At 36.8% G+C, this 21,739-nt stretch overlaps 1 protein-coding gene across 1 annotated transcript; it reads right to left on the reverse strand.

Moving 5' to 3' along the window:
- Positions 1-10,605: 10,605 nt before the first annotated feature.
- Positions 10,606-20,878, reverse strand: has2 (hyaluronan synthase 2). Its single transcript, XM_084089266.1, has 4 exons — positions 20,349-20,878; positions 15,011-15,637; positions 13,111-13,212; positions 10,606-12,299 (listed from the first exon to the last, which is right to left on the reverse strand). The coding sequence occupies exons 2-4, from the start codon at positions 15,635-15,637 to the stop codon at positions 11,370-11,372; spliced, it is 1,659 nt and encodes a 552-aa protein (XP_083945392.1). The 5' UTR covers positions 20,349-20,878; the 3' UTR covers positions 10,606-11,369.
- Positions 20,879-21,739: the final 861 nt, after the last annotated feature.

Consider the following 21,739-nt stretch of genomic DNA (forward strand, 5'->3'; position numbering starts at 1 on the left):
TGGGCTCCGGTATGTCCTGAATGAAAGAGACTGAGTTGCATGTCTCTGGTTTTATGGTAGGTGGTCACATCAGTCAACTTTTAGCAAATTCCCCACACATTCCATCCCTCTAAATTTAACCACAATTACTTAATTTCACCAATTTTACCAATTACTAATTGGGAAAGCACTTTCTTGTGTTCCATTCTCTGGATGAAGTACTGAGGAGCGCTCTTGACCTTATCAAAAACATTTACTTGATCATCTCAGGATTCATTATCTTAAATCATAAAGATAAAAAATGGGGATAAAATAACATAAACAAACACCTCATTTTGTCTTCATTTTGTTGATGTGTGAGCAAAACTTTATAGGGTGAACAGAAACACCTCTCACCTTCAAACACAACTTTTCACAGCCGTAGTGGGTTTTGATATCCTTAATGACTGAGTTACATAAATTCAAGTCATAAAGCTCCATGAGGAACAAAGAGTGGGCCAGAGAAGGAAAGGAGGCTTGTCTCTCCAAGTTCTCTGAACTAGTGGTTCATTATTCCTTTAAAAAGTCCCTATTATGCTATTTTGAAGGTTCCTAATTTTGTTTTGGAGCTCTCCTATAACAGGTTTATATGCAATCAGGGTCAAAAACACTTTCATTTTCTCATAATATTAATTTTGCACATCACCTCATTTCTCAAAGTGTCTGAAAATGGAATGGTCGAAGATTCAATCTCTAAATCCCTCCTTTTGCGAGAGCCTACTCTGCTCTGAATTGTCAGACGGCCCAGCCTGTTGTGATTGGTCTACCGATTACATGTTGGAAACAAAACGGCCATTACTACATCTTATAACTGTAATTTAGAGTTTGTTTTTACAGGATATTAATCTTTAAAACTCCCCAAAAAAACGTAAGAATGGTCTGTGTGAGTTTAGCAAATGATTGTGCTGTTTCACATGCAATCTCCATTTCAATAAAGATCTTATGGCTATGAGAATGTACATGATGTTTGCCAATGAAGAGCAATTAAAGTAGTTTAAAAAAGGTCACTCATTGGCTAAATTGGTGAACATTTGCGACAACTTACAGTTTTTCTCAATCAATTTGACATATTTCTTCTAACTCAAATCACTGATCTCATTAACATGGTGATCTGAACACTTTGTAATTGTCCTAAACAGATTGTAAGTTTTCATCTATTTCATACAAATCATAAATCATATGCAGAATTTTCTCAAAACATTGTGTACAAAATTCTCAAATGTGTTAACAACAGTTCCCACATCCAACCGAAATTTTAATATATCAGGAAAAAACTTTTGTAGCTCTTTTTATTGATTTTACAAAAATCACAAACATTTATAGCCTATACCATATTTCTAAACACAACAAACTAAAATTTGTCATACTCAATTGCACATGGAATGATTTCAGTTGGCCACAAACGTCTCGGTTACGTATGGTAACCCTCGTTCCCTGAAGGACGCCAAGTCGAGGACTGACGAATAGGAACCTCGCTAGAGAGGCCAATCTACTTCAAGTGAAACTAAACGAGCCAATGTACATTCGTGCAATCATTTACAGCACCTGCTCTGCCACGCAGCACGGGTATATAATAAACCTGCATCAAAAAATGTGAAGTCACAGAGACATTTTGCTCATCTGCAAATCAGTAGGCTATGTGAATTCATCCAATGAGAGTTGGACACTTGTAGAATATTTTCTCACAAATGTTTTGGATATTTTTCTAGGACAAACACAAGTACGTAACTACAACTTCTTGAATCTGCTGCGACAAGTCTCAAACACTGTTTTTCGCTTTTAAGTGACAAGTTTCGCGCATTCTCCCTTTTGCACCATTGATCTATGTGAAATGTGGAGGAAAAGTGAGTTGTGCATCTGTAGAGGCAGTGGGCGGAGCCAACATGAATATTCATGAGTTTCCCGGGCATGTGCATGGAACTGATCATTTTTGTTCACGCTCCTCGTTTCTCAGCAGGTTTAATGGATTATTTCAAAACAGGTAAATACAGTTTCTGCGCGAACTTAAACTAGAATTGTTTATTGTTTCATAAAGTTCATAATGTTTTTAGTTTGCACGTTTTGTGCATTTGTAATTCGCATTTGCAACAAATTTTTTTTTTTATGTTTTGATTGCAAAGTGTGCTTGTGCTGGTTTTGATATGATAACACTACTGTTCAAAAGTTTGGTATTAGTAAGGTTCTTTATATTTATGTTTAAGACATTTATTTGATGTTTAAATGTATTGTGATGGCAGAGCTCATTACTCCAGATTTCAGTGTCACCCTTCAGAAATCATTCTAATGCTGATTTGCTGCTCAAGAAACATTTCTGATTATTATCACAGTTATGCTGTCATACTTATCACTGCTCAATGAAGTGTGGAAATCATTATGCAGCATATGTTTTCAGGATTGTTTATAAATAGCAAGTTCAAAAGAACATTTATTTGAAATAAAATTATTTGTAACATTATAAATGTCTTTGCTGTCATTTGTGATCAATTGAATGCATCCTTGCTTGCTTGAATAGTTTGGCTCAGAACAGGGTTAAACACATCATATGGATCATCAGATATTGTATCTTGCAGTCTACATTTAACAGAGAAATCGGTCTGTAGTTACCGCAGGAAGTGGGATCCCTGTCTTTCTTCAAAAGCAAGGATATAGAAGCCATATACAGCGTCGGTGGGAGTTGGCCTTCTTGAAATTAATTATTGTACATCCTCACTAAAATTGGGACTAATAAAGTAGAATATGCCTTTGTAGAATTCAACTGTAAACCCATCGGGGCCTGGGGATTTCTTATTTTGCATTGAGTTAATCGCTTCTTTGACTTCTTGGGGGGAAATGGGGCTGCCCAATTCCTTAGCCAAATCTTCACCAATTCTAGGAAATATTAAAGAGGATCGTGTTACAAAAAATATTACAGATACATTTATACAGGTTTACGGGCAGTGACATTCAACAAATGATAGTTTGATAGTACTTCAGACAGTTTTAAAGGAAATGAACGAGTTGAAGTTTGCTGTACTTTATATAGGCCTACACGAAGAGAATGCCTGCAATCATTTAGTTATTGACGAATTCAGAAAACGTGCAAACTAATAAAAACATTATGAACTTTATGAAACGATAAACAATTGTAGTTAAAGTTCGCGCAGAAAGTATATTTACCTTTTTTGAAATAATCCATTAAACCTGCTGAGAAATGAAGAGTGTGAACAAAAATGATCAGTTCCACGCACATGCCCGGGAAACTCATGAATATTCATGTTGGCTCCACCCACTGCCTCTACAGATGCACAACTCACTTTTGCTCCACATTTCACATAGACCAATGGTGCAAAAGGGAGAGCGCACGAAACTTGTCACTTGAAAGCAAAAAACTGTTTGAGACTCGTCGCAGCAGATTCAAGAAGTTGTAGGGGAGCGTGGGGCACAACCTAACGCGGGGTTAAACGTAACACGGACCTTTTACATAGTTAGTCAGGGTCAAGCAGGTTGTGTTTCCGCTCTTTTTCTTTCGCTGCCAGAAGACGGTCTCCCGCGGATTTGTGGAAAGTTTTGATAAGATTTCGTGAAGATACTGGACAAAGAGTTTTGACACCATGCAAGTACATTTTTTCATCATATGTTTTTTTAGGTTTCTGAGTTGGGTGTGTATAACGTCACCAAATCTAACTTTATATTAGGTTATCTTAATCACTGTCTTGTTGGCTAAAACAGCACCATTTTGAAACAAATCAGCAACTCCTAGCAACTGTTAGTTAGGCTTAAAATATTTTTTACACAGCGGGGTTTAGTTGTAGCATAGTGTTACAACTAAGCCGCCAAGTGTCAAGTCAAGTCAAATCACCTTCATTTATATAGCACTTTTAAAAATATGGATTGTTTCAAAGCAGCTTTACATTGATAATAGTAAATTACTGTAACAGATTGTTTAGGCTTTACAACAGCTCTAGGATAAAGTTATTGTCCAGCTAAAGTTAGTTTTGATTGATTGATTTACTTCCGTTGCGAAGATCAGTAGTTATTAACTTAGGGGCCGCTTACACGACACCGTTCTAACAGGAAAACCCTTAACGCGCTCCGGCCGCCCATCCGCACAAAACAGTGCCGGTGTGGTGAATAATACGGTTACTCGGTGTGTTGAGTCCGGGCGTAGGACCCCATTAGTATGCCAGTAGTATGCCTGATCTAAATCTGTTCTCACGATAACTTGTAGCTAACGTGAGCTGTTTTAGTGTTATTATGTGGTAGCTTTATGTAGAATGCTAAATCCCGCTGCTATATGCAAGGTAATGCATATAGCAAGGTAAATTTAAAAATACTACTGTTATTGTGTCACGAAATGTAGTTTTAAGAGTTTTTCAGTCGAGAATGTAGTTGTTTTAATCTCAAATATGTTATTTGTTTATACAGATAGCGCCTATTTAAAATTTTGATCTGACGTTTTCGGAGTTGTGAGATCCAAGGGATCACCGGGCGCTCAGCGCTCATGTATCCCGCCTCGAACAGCCTTACCTCGGCTAGTGCTGCAGACGTTTGCCGCTGAGTCTAGAGTGGTTAAACATGAGATATAATTCGTCTTGTGTAGGCTATGTCTAACGGACAATCTTTGATCTCAGTCTATAATTTGTTCCCTGGCAAATCGTTTTGGCTGAGGGCAAAGTTTAGTTTTATAACTTTATATAACGTTAAATTATTTAGGCTATTTATCTTTAACATTGTAGCCTGCTGACTTATGTTTGACTGAATCGTTTAATTACTTTATTTCTTGACTTGTATGGCTACTTATACTTTCATAATTGCTATTATTGATCAATAAAACTGAAATTTAACAAAAAGAGACAGGGTTGTGTCATTTTATTTTATATAGCCTATGTAAGTATATTTTAAAAACAGTAGGCCTACTTTGAAAATCAAACATTAAAAGTGGGAAATGGCACATTTTCATATAATGACCCAGTTACATTTTCAAAGTTTTGATTTTAGATTGGGAGAGAAATCTGATTAATCATCTGTCCACTATAGTGGACCTCATGCATCAATGGCTACATTTCAGCTACAATTCATACATACTGTGAATATTGTTTTCGAAAATACTTAATCTGCAGTGAATTTTTTGTTTTACTGTAATTAAATGTATTTGGTATTATTAGAATGTAATGTGATTATAATGTATGTGACTTGTAATGCATTCCTTAACTCGTAACAAAAAGTAATCTGATTTCGTAATGTACGTTATTGTAATGCGTTTCTTTACTCGTAACATCAAAAGTGATCTTATTATGTAATGCATGTTACTTGTAATATATTACTTTACTTATAAATGAGTTATAAATGAGAAGAGTTGTAAATGAGAGACAACTTCTTAATGAGTTTATGTCTTATATAAAAGCCCTTAAAGTGATGAAAAAGAAGAATGCAATAAATAGTGTTTGCATTAAAGAAGAATATGATTTACAAAACAAAAACACAACCAAGCCCCTTTAACCTTTCAATCTTTTTTGTTAGATAATAATAATAATAATAATAGATTTTATTTATAACGCACTTTTCATTCCAAAGAATCTCAAAGTGCTACACAATAGAACAACAATAATAACTACAGAATACTAAAAACCATAAAAACAATAAAACAATCAGCACATAAAAGCCTTTCTAAATAAAAAAAAGTCTTCAGTTCTGCATGGAAGGTGTCCAAGCTCTGTACTTCTCTCAGCTCACTCGGGAGGTGGTTCCAAAGCCGTGGTGCAGCTGAACAGAAAGCTCGGTCCCCCATAGTACGAAGTCTGGTGGACGGGACCTGAAGAAGTAGGTGGCCTGATGATCTGAGAGTGCGGGAGGAGGATTTCAAGGTGATGAGTTCTTGTAGATAAGGTGGTGCATGTCCAGTGATACATTTGTGTGTGTACAACAGAATTTTGAAATCGATCCGGAATGAAATAGGGAGCCAGTGGAGTGAGTGTAAGATGGGAGTTATGTGATCATATTTTCGGACTCTCATGAGGACTCTGGCTGCGCTATTTTGGATGTATTGTAGCTTCTGCATGTTTCTGGCAGAAATCCCATTGAAGAGTCCATTGCAATAATCCAACCTGGTGGAAATAAAAGCATGAACAAGTTTCTCTGCATCCGGAAGAGTTAAAAGAGGACGTAGTTTGTACACGTAGATAGTTTGTACACTTATCTACGTAGATAGTAGAGGTGACAGCAGTACAGGCAAATGTAATTGTCTGTAGTATGAACTATAATTAAGTAATAATTCACATTATTTAAGGTATTCTATTAAGTCTGTTTATTATACATTATTTTCATAAGGTGCGGGATCACATTGAAAAAGCATAGGGGAAGCAAAAGGCGGAGTACGCATTAGCTCTCAAAAAACTTTAACCTTACAGTTCATTAAATATTTTAACACAGCTAACTCAACATTAATTGTTTTTAAATCTTAACAATGTATAGTCAGAGGACTATCACAAAAGTGTTTAGGAAAGTTAAGACATACTAGAGTATGTTTGTTTAAAGCTGCTTTGTATTGTTGTGTATTTTAAAAAGCTCTATAAATGTCCTAAAACGATGTGCATTTTGCTTGTAGTTTTGTGTTAGTAAAAATGTAATATATTACATCTCATAATTCAGTTGAATTCATTATGTATTGTGTAATTTAATTAAATTTTTATATAAGTTTTGGTTCTCTAATTTTATTACATTAAATGTTATTGTGTTGTATAATGTTCTGTATTAAGAATTAATTATGACATAAATCATATGCATTAGTACACAAATGACATGCTTGTAATAAAAAAAGCATATTATGCCCTATTGCTTAATAACAAATAACTTTGCCACAAAACATACTTAAAAATGTTATTTCTTTCAAATAAAAGATTATTATATGAATTAAGGGGTTTGATTAATTACATTAAGATTGTGATTCCATAATTTTAACCAATTAATATTTATACCCACAAAACATAGCTAGCATTCTGTAATTTATTTAAATGTCTAAACTGTTAATAAGAAAAATAGTAATATACACAAATAAACATTATTTTATGGATCTTTTAATAAATAAAAGTGTAAAAAAGAATGACATAATTATAATTGCATTACGAATTGCTGTGAATATGGTAAGGCAGTATCAGTGCAGTATAAGCTCAAAGCACGATCATCGGATAACGTTAGCTGTATGCTATGCTATTATCTAAGCTAACTAAAAAACACACTACCAACGAGAAATGTTTAATTTCACAATCTATAGCTTCGTTTAAATACTAGTATATGAAACATATACTTTAAAATACATTAATGACTCGTTATAACGTAGTACAAACGTCTTCTATAGTAAAGTGATTTTGTATGATTTGTAACCAGGCACTAAAGCGATTACCCATAAAACGTGCTTTGAACCAATCGGATTGCTTGGGTCCTGCGCCCGGACTATTCACACCGAAGTAACCGTATTATTCACCACACCTGCCCTGGTGGCTCGAGAACGCACTCCCTGAAATAGGTTAGAAGGTGCAAATGATTATCCATTATCTCTGCGCAAACCTCAAAAACACAAAAGTGTACAACGATGATGAAATGAAAACAGGGAGCCACACAACTTTTCAGGTTTGAGTATTTATTTATATATTTATTTTGCCACATTTAACTTTGTTGGACTTTCACAAACAATGTTGGAATTTAGATGTCAAAGTATGATTTTTTTCACATTTGTTAACTATGCATTGATCACTTGTTTTTTTTTTATTAAAAGCCTGTTTTTCATGCAATAAACCCTTTAAAATGTGATTTGAGCTCGTTTTTATTATTATTATTATTACTGTTATTATTAAAATATTAATATAATTTTGCATGCAGCTGCCACGCACAAATATAATTTGTGTTATAAATATAAGACGCGTTTTTTTGACGGCCTGCTTATGGGGCGGGCAGCTAGCGGATCATTAGGAAAGATTAGATGAATGTGATCATTTATGTTTGGGCCTTTTTTGGGCCTGAAATCGCTGATACAACCTTTAACATAATACAAAACTAAATAAGGCAGAAATTTGCTTCATTTCTACAGTAATACCATTGAAATATATTCCCAAATCTTAAAACAATGAAATCCTATCAAAACAATTAGCTAACATTTAGCTGAACGTCTAAACGTGTTTTTCATTTTCTTTGCCATCTACAAAGCGGACAACTTCGGAATTATTATTTTTTTACATGGACCATGCAACATATACTACAATGAATTCTAAACAGTAGAGAGATATTATGCTTGTTTTGTAAATACATTTTACAAAAGATAACATTGTATAATGATACCAGTTGTTAGTGGTTTTTTAGGTCATTGTTTTCAAAATTCCCTCATGTGGCCCTCGAGGTTTTGCTCCTTCTGCTCCGAGCAGGCGGACTTCTGGTAAGTTCAAAAAACACTGCAAAAAATCGTATCTTTTGGTTCCGTGCTCTGTAACAGGTGGTGGTTGTAGCTAAGCGCACGACGGAAACAGAATGAAAATGAAACACAACTAAAACATACACAGACTAGAACATGGTGACCTAAGTATTAAGAAATAGCCATTGTAAAAAAAAATAAAAATAAAAACTCAATAGGTAAAATGACTAGATAGGTAGGTGTAGATAGAGAGATGTAGCTCAAATGATTTTAAAGATTTGTAAATGTATACACAGCATAAGAAACAGACAATGCCTGCAGCTCATCTGCACACAGTATTTTACAAGCCCTTGGTGTGATTCGCGCCATTCAGTCTTTCCACCTCCACCTGGCAGTCACATCAAGTGTATTGTTACCTCTGTGCGGACATCTTCCCAAAGCCCAGGGAGTGCTTGAGAACATGACATAAGTTAAACACATTGCCATTTCAGGGAATAGTCCTGTAGAAAAACTTATTCAGGATGTCCAAGCTGCTTTTTCCCCCCATACAGTGACTAAGGTTATGCACCATTTGGAGATTGAATTGATGAAGCAAACAATAAGGATAATACAATATTAACGTATAATTAAAATGATAGAAAATTAAAGAAAAAAAAGAAAGTTTACTTTTGAATTAGAATATCAAAGAAATCTTTATCAAAGAACAATTTGAAGTTTGGCTTGACTTGGCAGTAAATTTAATTTTGAAAGTTTTGAAGTTTAGATAGATAGATAGACCCTGACAATAACCATGCTATCCTTTTTTGAATGACACGAGGTTAAGATAATGAAGATGAATTTTTTTATTTTAAGGTGAAATATCTCTTTAAAATTGACTGGCACCATTGTGCACAGTTGTGCCGCATGGGATAGGTCCCATTGAACACGTGTCCCTCATAAGTAGCAGTGAACTTCCAGGAATTCTGCAACACTTAGTAAAAGTATTGTCCTATTCTACACATGACTGGAGCTTACAGAGAGAATCCTCTCCACCTGTGGCTGAGTGGAAGAGTAGCTGTAGCTGCCAAGACTGCACACTGTCTGCGATGAGGAATTTTTTGGACAGCCAGGGAAGACGGCTTCTGGGTTCAAGCGGTCATCAGTCCGAGGTTTTCCCAAGACTTGCCATGGGCACAAATTAGAGTTGTCAGCAGTGTTTGAGATGGATATCTCCTGCCAAGGCTACGGCTACGAACAGAATAATGAACTCTTTTTACAGAACCGTGAGTTTCATCTCTACCCTGACCCATGAAATCATCTTTGATTTACAGCGTAATGTGACAGCATGCGCTGAGGGATTATACTGCAAAGCTGCAGACATTTTTAAGTGCACAGTCTAGACTTCCACTACTTCATTGTGCTTACACTGTATATGTCATAAACAAAACGCTTCTCCATGGCAATCCTGCATCCTGATACAGCATGAAAATAATTGTTCTATTCATCCCTCATCAGCTGCTGATGAAATAGCAGAACAAAGGCCAAGCAAGGTCCTTGTGCATAAGAACAGTCTGAAGTCTCAGGAATTCCCCTAATCACTGTACTAACAGATGCCGGAGTTAGAGATAGAGAGAAAAAAAACCCAAAACAGATTCATCAGGTCATATATTTATTTTTCAAGGACATGATGCTTACAAAGGAAAACAGCATGTTGGATACACATTATAAAGTATTTTCTTTTATTTGGCACAAACACAAAAGTGCTTTATGACAATACTGCCTTAGTAAAAGCCCTCATCAATTACAATCTATAGTTTATTGTAACACAAAATAACATTACTCATCATCACATGTTGGCACTTTGATAAATGATTCAAATCATTATCTTAAACATTTGGTAAATATTAAAATAATGCTGGTAAATAAAATCAGAGCTTCTCCAGGAAATTAAGGCATGGCATTACTTGGAAATTAAGGTTTGCCACCACTAGAAAAGCTGTATTGCAAATGCTCTGGACATTGATGGATGACATAAGATTGTGTGAAATAATAACAGTCACTAGAGGCAACTGTGCCTCATTTTTGTGCAAATGTTCCTGTGTCAATTTCTGGAGAATTTGCAAAGAAATGTGATTTTGGCACATGCTGAAATTGTATAGTGGGACAATTCAAAACATTCAACTGAACCAGCAAACGATACTTTCATATTCATTTTTTTTTTTTTTTTTAAATAATGTTAGAAAACCATAAATCTTGGTGTTGTATAAATAGACTGGTCATAACTCCATGTAATACTTATTATAACAACACAGGTTCATCACCCTTCTGGTCAACGAATAACTTATCCCTAGATTTGCCTTTTATTGCTGTCATCACAGAGACAAATCCAGCTTCTTAATTTCACATTTTGGTCAGACAGGCAAGTCTTAAAGAAGTACATTTCCTCTTATTTATTGAAAATAGAGAATCTTTGGTGGCAGAGCAAAAAATTATAATAAACAAGTCTATATAAAAGGCAATAAAATACATTATGCAAATACAAAGTACAGCACAATCAAAAAATACTCAGAAGTTCTGTTTTGGATTTCAGTCTAAAAATGTATACATAATATATTTTATATATATATAAAACAAACTAAAGTCAAAATCATAAATTACTTAAGAAAAAACTGAGTCTAATCCAACACTCACACAATGCAAACATAACCATTGAGGTATTTTGTTCCTTAAAGTTCTAGATCAAGCATTATGCATATTGGGAGTGAACGTGAAAGTGCAAAGAATACTAAAACATCAAGAGTGTCAAAGCTCACATATAACAGATATGTGTTTCCTTTATCACTGCAAAGGATTGTCCTTATTAACAGTCACAGCAGCAATGATGTCTCTTTTCGGCGTCACTTCCTGTCACCTGCGGAGAGCCCGCCTTCAGATAGCAGTCTGAGATTGTTTTTAATGTAAACGTAAAAAGGATGAAGGACACTGGGAAATACTATACATCAAGAACCATGTCATACTGTTGTCCTTTCTTTCTCTTGCCACACTTCACTATGAGAACAGCGTACAAAGTCAAGAACACGACCCAGTAGCTGGCATACACGATTGCGCCAATAATCAAAACAATTTTTTCGGACTCTGGGAAGGGCTTTCGGGTCTCTTGGATTATTGAATAAATAATGCCAACAAAAAGAATGGTGAACCAAACTGAGATCGGAATAAGTCCAATAAAGTTCACCACGACGGTCTTCCTTCCAGACGTTCCCCAACCGGATTTGTTTATGGTGGCTATTGCGAACATTTTTGCCGGTAGCAGACTTGACATGTATAACACTGAGTAGAAGGACATGAAGACCATGACGATGTTTCCACGGAGGCAACTGGCAAACGAAGCCTTGATGAGCGCCACAACCTGGACGATCAGCAGGAACAGAAGGATGTTCCAGATCCTGCCCTGGTAGAAGAGCTGGATCGCAGTGGCGATGAGGAAGAAGGGGAAGAAGCCGGTGATGACGGCCTCGTAGGTCATCCACAAGTGGTGCTTGTGAAACCACATGGAGTTGTAAAGCCACTCTCTGAAATACGATTTACTCCAGCGGGTTTGCTGGTTAAGCCAGCGCAAATAGGTGATGGGTGTCTCGGTCAAGCACTTGGAGCGGGCGGTGTATTTTGTAGCATATCCCAGGCTCAGGACTCGATTGGTCAGATGCCGGTCATCGCCAAAACTGCAGTGGCTTCCCATGAATGTCTGATTGTACCAGTCCTCCAGAAACTCATGAAGCAGGGAGTTCCTGTACATCCCCAGTGGCCCACTGATACACTGAACGCACCCGAAATATGACTGGCAAGCTCTTTCGACGTTAAACGCCATCCAATACCTCACACTGCTGAGGAAGGAGACCCATGATTCATATTTGTTCAGAATCTAGAGGGATAGATTAACAAAGAGAATTTGAAATCAAAGGGCCTGTAGTTCAACATATACAATGTCACATGTACCTGTATGTCTTGGCCATCAGCCACATTGATGTATATACTATGTTTGAAAATGAATCAGAAATCTGAATGTAGAGTGAAACACTAAAGAACCCTGAGAAGTTCTAAAGGCTCTTTGTACAGGATGTCCAGTAATATGCTTTTCTGTTGACATCTGAACACAGCAAAGTTTGGTGTGGGAATATTTAAGTACCATGAACAATCTATTTACCCTCCTCCACCCCAAAAAAACAACAACTCCCCTGACTATCCATTTGAAGAATGTGTGGGGGAAAACCCTGAATTCAGATTTTACTGAGATTTTCTTTTCAGTCCATGAAGCCATACTAAAGTTTTACACTGTATGTAACCTACAATCAGTGCATTTACAATAACTCTCAAAGTATAATAGAACATTTTATAAAAGAAATGACATTTAATATCAAAGGAAACAAATTCCTCATTATGGATATTATACAATTGCTCCAAAATAATTTGGAAACTTGTCACAGCATTAGATAAAATATCTAAACCAAGTGGAATCTACAAACAAATGATGCTTCTAAAAACAAGCAGCTATTTTTCAGTTTTCAGTAAAAATAAACAGTCTAACTATCTATGTATTTATTTGCTTGACAAACATTTAGACTTAGACTTGAAATGAAAAAAAAAAAAAAAAGCATATGCTGTATATCATTTAAATGTTTGATGTGTTAAAGTGATACAGTAGAATGTTGTTAAAACTGCAAGAGAACACATACCTGCACATCTCCGCCTACTCCTCCAACCATGGGATCTTCTTCCAGAACCTTCACCATCTCCACTGAGGAGGCCGGGTCCAACATGGTGTCTGAATCACACACCTGCATCCAGCACAATATAGATACATCAATAAAGATACACACTTATTAGTAAAGGTTTTTTTTTTTTTAACTCTACCCTTTTCCTTTGAAATATGAACATTCATTCATTGATACATTTTACATATTTCTGAACAAAATGTTCTCTGAATAATTAAGTAAAAATCAGTGTTTGCACCACATGTACTGAGGCATCACATTTTTGAACACAATGCCTAATATGACGTGTTCCTTTGAAGAGATTTATCTAATCAAATATTTTCCTCAATCACTTGTATATACACCAGATTGTCTTTGTTTGAGTGGTCACAATAAATCAAATGTGCTGCTAAACATGCTGGGACGAGTATATCAATCTCTCCTGGAGGTCATCTTAATCATTAAGTTCTGGCTTACATAGTCGGTTATAGAGCCAAAAATGTAGGCGCATCAATCACGGGGACACACTGTTCAAATATCGATAGAGATTTGGTTAAGTGTTCTAACATTGAAACTTTGAAAACAAGCATTGTCCAAATGTTCTCTTGTTTTCTCCAGAGAAAGTCACGTATGCCACTTTGTTTTTACAACTAAACCCCATACTGAGACTAACCACAAGACGGGTAGCAAGATCAGTGATAAGTTAAACACAATTAGGGCTCTACACTCAGAGCAAAGGTCAGGGATCTCATTGGAACCAGGTGGCATGTGGATAAAATAACATTTTTTGTTCAGTCTATAAGGGAGCCCTTGCATGACTATCAATGAATGACAGCTATGGGTTAACCATTTGCAAAGGCCATTCACATAAAATGCTTACTTAATAAAAAAAAGTTTAAAGACCAAGAATGGTAATTATAATGATAAGTATATTAGGGTCCACACCAATGGACGTTATCATTCTGTTTATTATAAGCATGCTGCCCTTATGACGCCTGCCACCCATAGTGTCCACTAGAGGACGCAGTGTCTTGTTGTCCTTCTCAGGGAACAATGGTTACATGTGTAACCTGAGACGTTCCCTTTCAAATGGGAACTCGCACTGCATCCTCTAGTGGACACTATGGGGAACGCCTCATAATGTCCACTAGAGGACGCAGTGTCTTGTTCCCCTGTAACCATGGCTCCCTGAGACGTTCTTCTTGGTTTTAAGAGCTTAAATCTTTCTTACGTCATTACTGATGGCACAATTGTTTGGATTACATAAGAGGACATTTGATCACTAGTTTTGCCAATAAATCTCCAGAAAGACATTTTGTTGCAAATAGTTTGAACAAAAGTAAATATCCTTACGTATCTACCAAAGCCGCAGAGAGTCTATTTTGTATTGTGAAAACACATGTATACAGCTGTTCTCAACTGTGTGCCATTATTAAATTCTTCAAAATAATTAGTCTTTTTTGGTTGTAGCTCGTAAAAATTCAGGAGTGGGAATTACATGTTTAGAATAAACCACCATAAATGGGTCCTTGGGGGTTTAATGCATTTATGTGACTTATTTAGTAACATGTATTTATGTGACATTGAGCTAAATAACCACTCAATGTCATGAGCTAATAGTATGTGCTCTGAGATGACATGGAAAATACAAGCGATCTGTTCTGGAAGTGCCAGAAATAGCCCCGGAATATGCAAACGATTTCCCACAGAAGTCCCTCAATGAACAGCATCAGTGTTAACCAGGAATGTACTTTCCTCACTCTCAGTGCACTACATGCTTCAGCATAGCATCCATTTAAGAAGTCACAAAAGCTTCTTTGTACAATTTGCCTGTGTTGCCCCTGTGTACTTGGCTTGAGCCGCCTGAGAGAGATAGACTCACCTGTACGTAGTCGACACTTCTTCCCAGGGCTTTGAAGGCGGTGTACATGACCTCCCTCTTCCCGCCCCACTTCTGCATGATGCACACACATTTATTGTTGAGAACCAGGCGAGAAATGTGCTGCAAGCTCTCGGCGTACAATTCTTCGGTTTCATCCGGTCCTTTCTGGTGGTAGTTGCTTTTCCAAATGTAAGTGGCTGCCTTGTCCCGGCCCATGATTTCCCGAAAGATCTCCATCATGTAGCAGTCATCATCATTGTTCCCGTCGATAACCATAATGACCTTTATCCCGGGGTAGGTGAGCCTCTTCACAGATATTAAACACTTTCTCAGGTAGTTGGGGTCTTCTTGATAGGCTGCAATGCAAAGGGCCAGTGACTTGTTGAGTTTGATCGGTGTTTCCAGGGAGCGTTTCATGTTCCTGTGTTCCAGTAGAGCAAAAAAGCTCTGGATGATGAGGTGAACGACTAGAATTGCTCCATAAAGACCAAAGGACAAATAGTTGCCTGCAGTCGTTATGAGCTTATACCCCATGATATAAGCAGTAGAGATTCCCACAAGCAGCGAAATGCCGAACAGTGTCGTCCCAACAATCCTTAAGTAGCTGATCGCTTTGTCACATCTCATCTAAAAAAACAAAAAAAACAATGGGATATTGAGGGGTGAATAATATTCATGATTTTGAATGAACCAAATAAGTTCTTCTGCAGAACACAAAAGAAGACATTTTGAAAAATCTTGCAGTGTTTATGTTCAATGTTGTTTTGGACCCCATTTACTTTAATTGTATGAAGAAAAAACAGTCCCTCAAAACATCTTCTTTTGTGCTTTGCATAAGAACAAAACTCATGCAGGTTTGGAACGACACAAGGGTGAGTAAACAATGACAAAATCTTAATTTTTGGCTGAACCTTGCCTTTATGAGCAGCACTCATAGATGAAATTAAAGCAGACGTGTGGACAGCTTTGCGGTGGCAATGACATGCTTTTTGCTCATATACAAGCATAGAATACATGCATCTGTTCTTGCCGCAAAAGTAGCAGTATATTTCAGACAGCATCATATTTCTTCCTCTTTCCTCCTCTTCTGAATCTGAGTGGTCTTTATGACCATTTGTTCCAAGTTTCCTAACTAATACAGTTCCCCATCTGCTTGGCAGACGTGACTATGCAGCACCACCCTCTGACATCATCTGTTTATATCTCCGTGGGAACGCATGAACAGTGAAATTTAGATTTCAGAGGGCTACACTAAAGACCCTCTGTCTTATTACTGCTAAAGACGGCCATTGTATTATTGATGGTGTCTTGTTTTATCGACTCTCACCACTCAAATCTCGTTTTTCCTTTGATATTATCCCTCTTGGTTTAGATTTTACAGCGGTTCTGGCCTGGGAGAGAGGCTGATATGATGGACTAAAGCACAGTGTGAATCTAGCTGGCACGTGTCACAACCTTGAACGTCATCCTGCATGTTTACGAGGCCCTCTGGACCCTCAAAAACCCCACCTTATCCAACAGACACGTGCAAACCTGTTGGATTAAGGGCCACATGTGGTGTTAATGTCTCAAACGCCTGTACTACTCTTGGGGTATCCCTAAACCTCTTTTCATCTCTTGTTCAAACTCTACATGAACCCGAAAGGCTACTTTGAAACTTCTAAGACTGCTGACAAGACAAAATGTGGCCCACACCTAAAAGGCCACTAAAGCTAATCACGGTCATACGGGATATCAGAAGCATAGCTGTCTTTGTAAATGAACTCATTTCTCATGTTTACACAAAATTGGTGCAGGCTTTGTGTCTCCAAGGATGAATGTGCAGGGTTTACATGTGCAGATTGACTCGTCTTGTTGTGAATGGGGATGTGCGTCCTATTAGATAATCCTTCTGATGAAGTGCTCCTGTGTGAAACATTTGCCATCAATAGATTTTGTCTGACTGAATGAAATATGGTAATTTCCAGTAAAGGCCCATTCACACCAAGGACGGTAACTGTAGCCATACAGTTTTAATAATCACTCTAATTCAATGAGAATAGCCACACTATAACGATATCAACACAGAGGAACAATATCATTGGAATCACTTTGAAAACATTTCTCCTCCAGCTGATGACCGATATAAACATTGACAGCCAATCAGACTTAGGAGCACACACTAATAGTAAACTGAAGGTTATCGTCCATTAATGTGAATGGAAAAGTTATCATTATAGTTATCTTTGTTTGTTATCATTCTGAAATAGCAGTTACATATATAATGCTTTTGTTTGCATTACTAGTTGACTATGTCGTGTATATCATTTGGCCATGATCCAACAGAGCAGGGAGGAGACACAGAGTGTCTTGGATCACTGAGAGTTGAATCATCCTCAATGGGGAAAACTATAACTCTAGCTTTGAAGGTAGATGAAATATTGCAGTGCAAGAAAAATACATTTGCACTAGCCAAAAAGGACCCAGGCCTGCAACACCTCCCGAGCACCAACAGAAGATCACTTTGCTTGACTCTTATGCATTCAAATGTTATTCATCTAGAGAGGATTTTTACACTATGCCTGAATGTAGGAGGAGGTAGACTGTTTAACTTAATGGAGACAGAGGATTTGTTCATCTTTATCCTCAGATTTGGAGGAGATTCCTTTAGACAAAGCTTCATTTGAAACACAATCGTCGTGAAGTCACAAAAGTCGTGAATGGCCATCAACAACAGTTGTTATGCAGCAGGAAATCCATGGCTCATAGCTAAATACTTCTTTTGAGGAACTGGGTAGAAAAGGTAGGAAAGGTAGGAGATAATTTGAACTTAGCAACAGTGGATGCTGTGAGAGTTGTCTTCTAAAATTAGCAAAAGTACTTTGGTGATCTGTTGATCCTGTATTCATAAACCATCATGTGGTTTAAATATTTAAATATTAAATAATAAAAATAAACTAAAATATTCATAATAAAACAAATAAAATATACAATATAAAATATGGAATCCATTTAAATGTTAAAATTAAACAATTAGAGTACTTGAAAGAGATGGCTTTCAAAGATGTGTGCAAACTTCCTAGTAGCATAAACTCTATAGCTAATGGGTTTTCTCGTCAAATAAGTTGTTTCACTGAAATTGTGTTGGTGGGAATTTTGGCACAGAGACAAAGAGACACTGCCTTGTTGCTCGAACTGCCCTTCTGAGATACCCCAGTGTATTCCAAGGCATTGGAGGAAGCTTCTGCTTCTCCTAAGTGGGTGGTTCTGAGGTGGCGGGGAATCTAGGAACTTGGGGAACTGCCACAGCTGCCTCCCAAAGGATACATCCAACCACTAGCACTGAGACACATCCATCACTCTGCCATGACTCTGTGGTGTGGCTTTGTCAGACTTTATGGTCGCCATATTGTTCAGGCTGCTGCCACCAGGTCAGAAGAAATAATGTGGTATTTCCACAAGTTGTTATAAGTGCCTTGAAGGCTAACTGCAATTAGGTTATTGCATGAACTTTGGCCACTGGTACCCTGGACTTGACACAGATTCTTTTGTCTGTGCTAGACTGTGTGGTGAACAGCTTTATGACCTCCAACTGCAGCCTGATTTTCAATGACACAACCACACACCCTGCATATTTACAACAGGCAATATCTGCAAAATGCTGAGGAAGTTTGGCATCAAATTGATCAAAATAGTCTTTTGAGGGTTTGTTGTTCCAAACCTGTATGAATTTCTTTCTTCTGCTGAACGCAAAAGAAGATATTTTGAAGAACATGGGTAATTAAACAGTTGATGGGCCCATTGACTTCCATAGTATGGGGGAAAAAATACTGTAGAAGTCAATGGGGCTGGTTACTAACTGTTTGGTTACCAACATTCTTCAAAATATCTTCTTTTGTCTTCAACAGAAGACAGAAATTCATACAGGTTTCGAACAACTTGAGGGTGAGTAAATGATGACAGAATTTTCATATTTGGTGAACTATCCCTCTAAGCTGCTTTGTGCCCAATATGACCAGTGCTTCATAATATGATAACTTTGAAGATCTGTAGATGACTGTAAAGACACATAATGATAGAACATGTCAGTGTGTAAATGTTTGGGGAAACATCTGCGAAACTAGCATTTTAAGGATGAATTCATAAACCAGGGTGCAAATGAAATAGCAAGCCTGCTAATTAAGGCTTGAACCCCCAAAGAAAGTCGAAACAAAAGCATGTATCCTTCAAACATACAAGTGTATGTATGTTTCAGTAGTCTTTTCAAACAACTTTTAGAACAGAGGTCGTGTTCTTGAAGAGGTGACGATAGGTTACCGTGATGGACTAGCTTCAGTTTTGAAAGCTAAGTTAAAAAATATTGTAACAATTATTATTTTTAAAGGTGACGTAGTTACACGTTACTACATGCACTTACCATGGTAGTAACAGTAAATTATGCATAATTAGCAGTAACTAAACCCTAAACCAAACCCTAACCGTAACTCTATAGTAGGCCTACTATAAGTACATGTAATTAATATTACTCAGTACTTATTTAAGTAAGTACAATGTAACTACGACACCTAAAAATAGTGTAACCAAAAATATTCATAAATATAGCTATCAATTTTTTATAGGCTACAAGTTTTGTTTTAAAAGTATTTTAGAAATAGGGACGCCAAAGTTCAGTTGCACTATTCGAACCTAAACAGACTTTTCTCCTGAAATTGTACGGACAGAAAATGACATTTGTATAAAAAGTTAATGTTTAGTTTATATTATTTCACTTCTACATGGTGACTCCCGAGAGAGCCTACTGAAAATCGTCATTATTACGCATCATCACTGGCCCGGGCTGCGTCACACCAGTTTTACAGCTGCTGCTGCGCGCAATATCTGTTCTGTTCAATTATAGGTCAGAGTGTCCAGATGGTGTTTAATTAGCTTATAGCCCTTGTAGAATTTCAAATACACACACAAACAATTTTGCTCCTCTAAATGTATTAAGTCGATGTTGTCTAGAAGCCTAAAACTTGTATGAAACCTGCAGAAAGAGCAGCTTTTCACAGGTTTCACAGGTTTATCAATACTGCATGTGAAGATAAATAAATAATGCTATGAAAATGTCTTCTGTTCTTTATCAGCTGTACAGTTGAGTCTTACTAAGAAATACGGTGAGATATATTAAATACAACCTGTTGGACAACAGATAAATGGCACGTGTCGGTATTGCGAACACTTATGGCTGAACTCCATTCATTCAAATTCACCCCCCTCATGATTGTTTAAAATTCCATTGCAACATAAAATTCACGCAAATATAACTATTGATCCAGTAGAAAAAAAGAGTTATACTCTGAATAATTCATGATCTTACCTTGGAGCAGCTATGTGAAGATGTCCCGTTAGTTTAACAGGGATGCTGTCCGACGAGTCTCTGAACGTTCCAGATACTGCACAAAACTTCCCATACAAGTTTTTGGGCAAAAAAACAGAGGAGACCGACATGGAGCATCTAAAAACTCCTTGCTTCGAATTGCAAAGATGTGCACTATCCACGTTTTCCATATAACGAATGAACATTCAAGTTTCACGCCTCCTCCAATACATCATACAGTTTGCATCATTCTGCTGTGATGAGGTCTGTTTGAGCATCTTGGCAGTTCATTCTGACTTTGTCAGCTTATAAAAAAAAAAAAAAAAAGTTATCCAACAGTAGTCAATGTTGGTGACTCAAAATGTAATTGATTCAAGTTTTTCCAAGCGTACAGATTTTAAGTAGCCTAGTTAACTGCCCTTTTCTGCGTCTAATTTCTTTCAGACGCGTTAGGTTTATGCTTCCTGTAAGCCATACATTTGTGAGACTATTTTAACCGGGCAGGGTTTTGGACTTGTTTTAATAAGGGGGTTGGTTCGGGGGCGAGGAGGAGTGAACTTCTAAGAGGAAAAAGTGCTGCCCATTCAAACTTCCGAAATGGGGGTGGGTATGAGTTTATCAAGCAATTAGCCAAACAGTCTTCAGCTAAAAAAGAAAAAGAAAACTAAGTTATAAATTTAGCCTTTTAAAAAATATATATAAAAATTAATTAATAATTAATTTCAACAATAAAATAAAATAAAAGAATTACAACAAATAAAACGCATTCATTAATGCATTTACCAAGGGGATACAAAAAAATGTATTTTAGAAAATTGTAGGTATTATTAAGCTGAATGCTTTAATAATCATTTGATATTTTGCCAATTGTACAGACAGAATATCATAAATAAAAGTCGCCTGAGAACTTTTTAATGTTCATAGATTCTCAGTTGCGCTCGTGATTTTGAGGGCAGGAAGCGTATTTACCACTAGAGCGCGCCACACAATTCTAAATGTGTTCACATTCACAGCAGTGAAAGTTGGTTTATAACAGGCCGACTGTCAGTGATGCAGATCTTGCAATGTAACAATGTTTTTGATATACGTACAACTATTCTTTTAAAATGTGTAGCTTTCTTTCTTTCTTTCTTTCTTTCTTTCTTTCTTTCTTTCTTTCTTTCTTTCTTTCTTTCTTTCTTTCTTTCTTTTTCTTTCTTTCTTTCTTTCTTTCTTTCTTTCTTTCTTTCTTTCTTTCTTTCTTTCTTTCTTTCTTTCACGATATTGAGCAATATTTCGCTAGCACAACTGAGAGCATCACAGTTTCTTAAAGAAAATTAACAAGTAGGGTGCAACGGGGCTGAAGGCACATCACTTTAAGAAAAAAAGTTTCACTACTCCCATAGTGTATG

This window comes from Abramis brama, assembly GCF_963993115.1.
Source record: "Abramis brama genome assembly, chromosome: 17".
Taxonomy (NCBI): domain Eukaryota; kingdom Metazoa; phylum Chordata; class Actinopteri; order Cypriniformes; family Leuciscidae; genus Abramis; species Abramis brama.

Bases quoted from the DNA above. Each gene is read 5' to 3' on its own strand.
- has2 (XM_084089266.1), bottom strand. From the start codon at position 15,637: ATGAGATGTGACAAAGCGATCAGCTACTTAAGGATTGTTGGGACGACA. The intron at 13,213-15,010 runs GTGAGTCTATCT...TGCTGGATGCAG, and splicing joins GAAGTGTCGACTACGTACAG to GTGTGTGATTCAGACACCAT. The intron at 12,300-13,110 runs GTATGTGTTCTC...CTATCCCTCTAG, and splicing joins GAGTAGGCGGAGATGTGCAG to ATTCTGAACAAATATGAATC.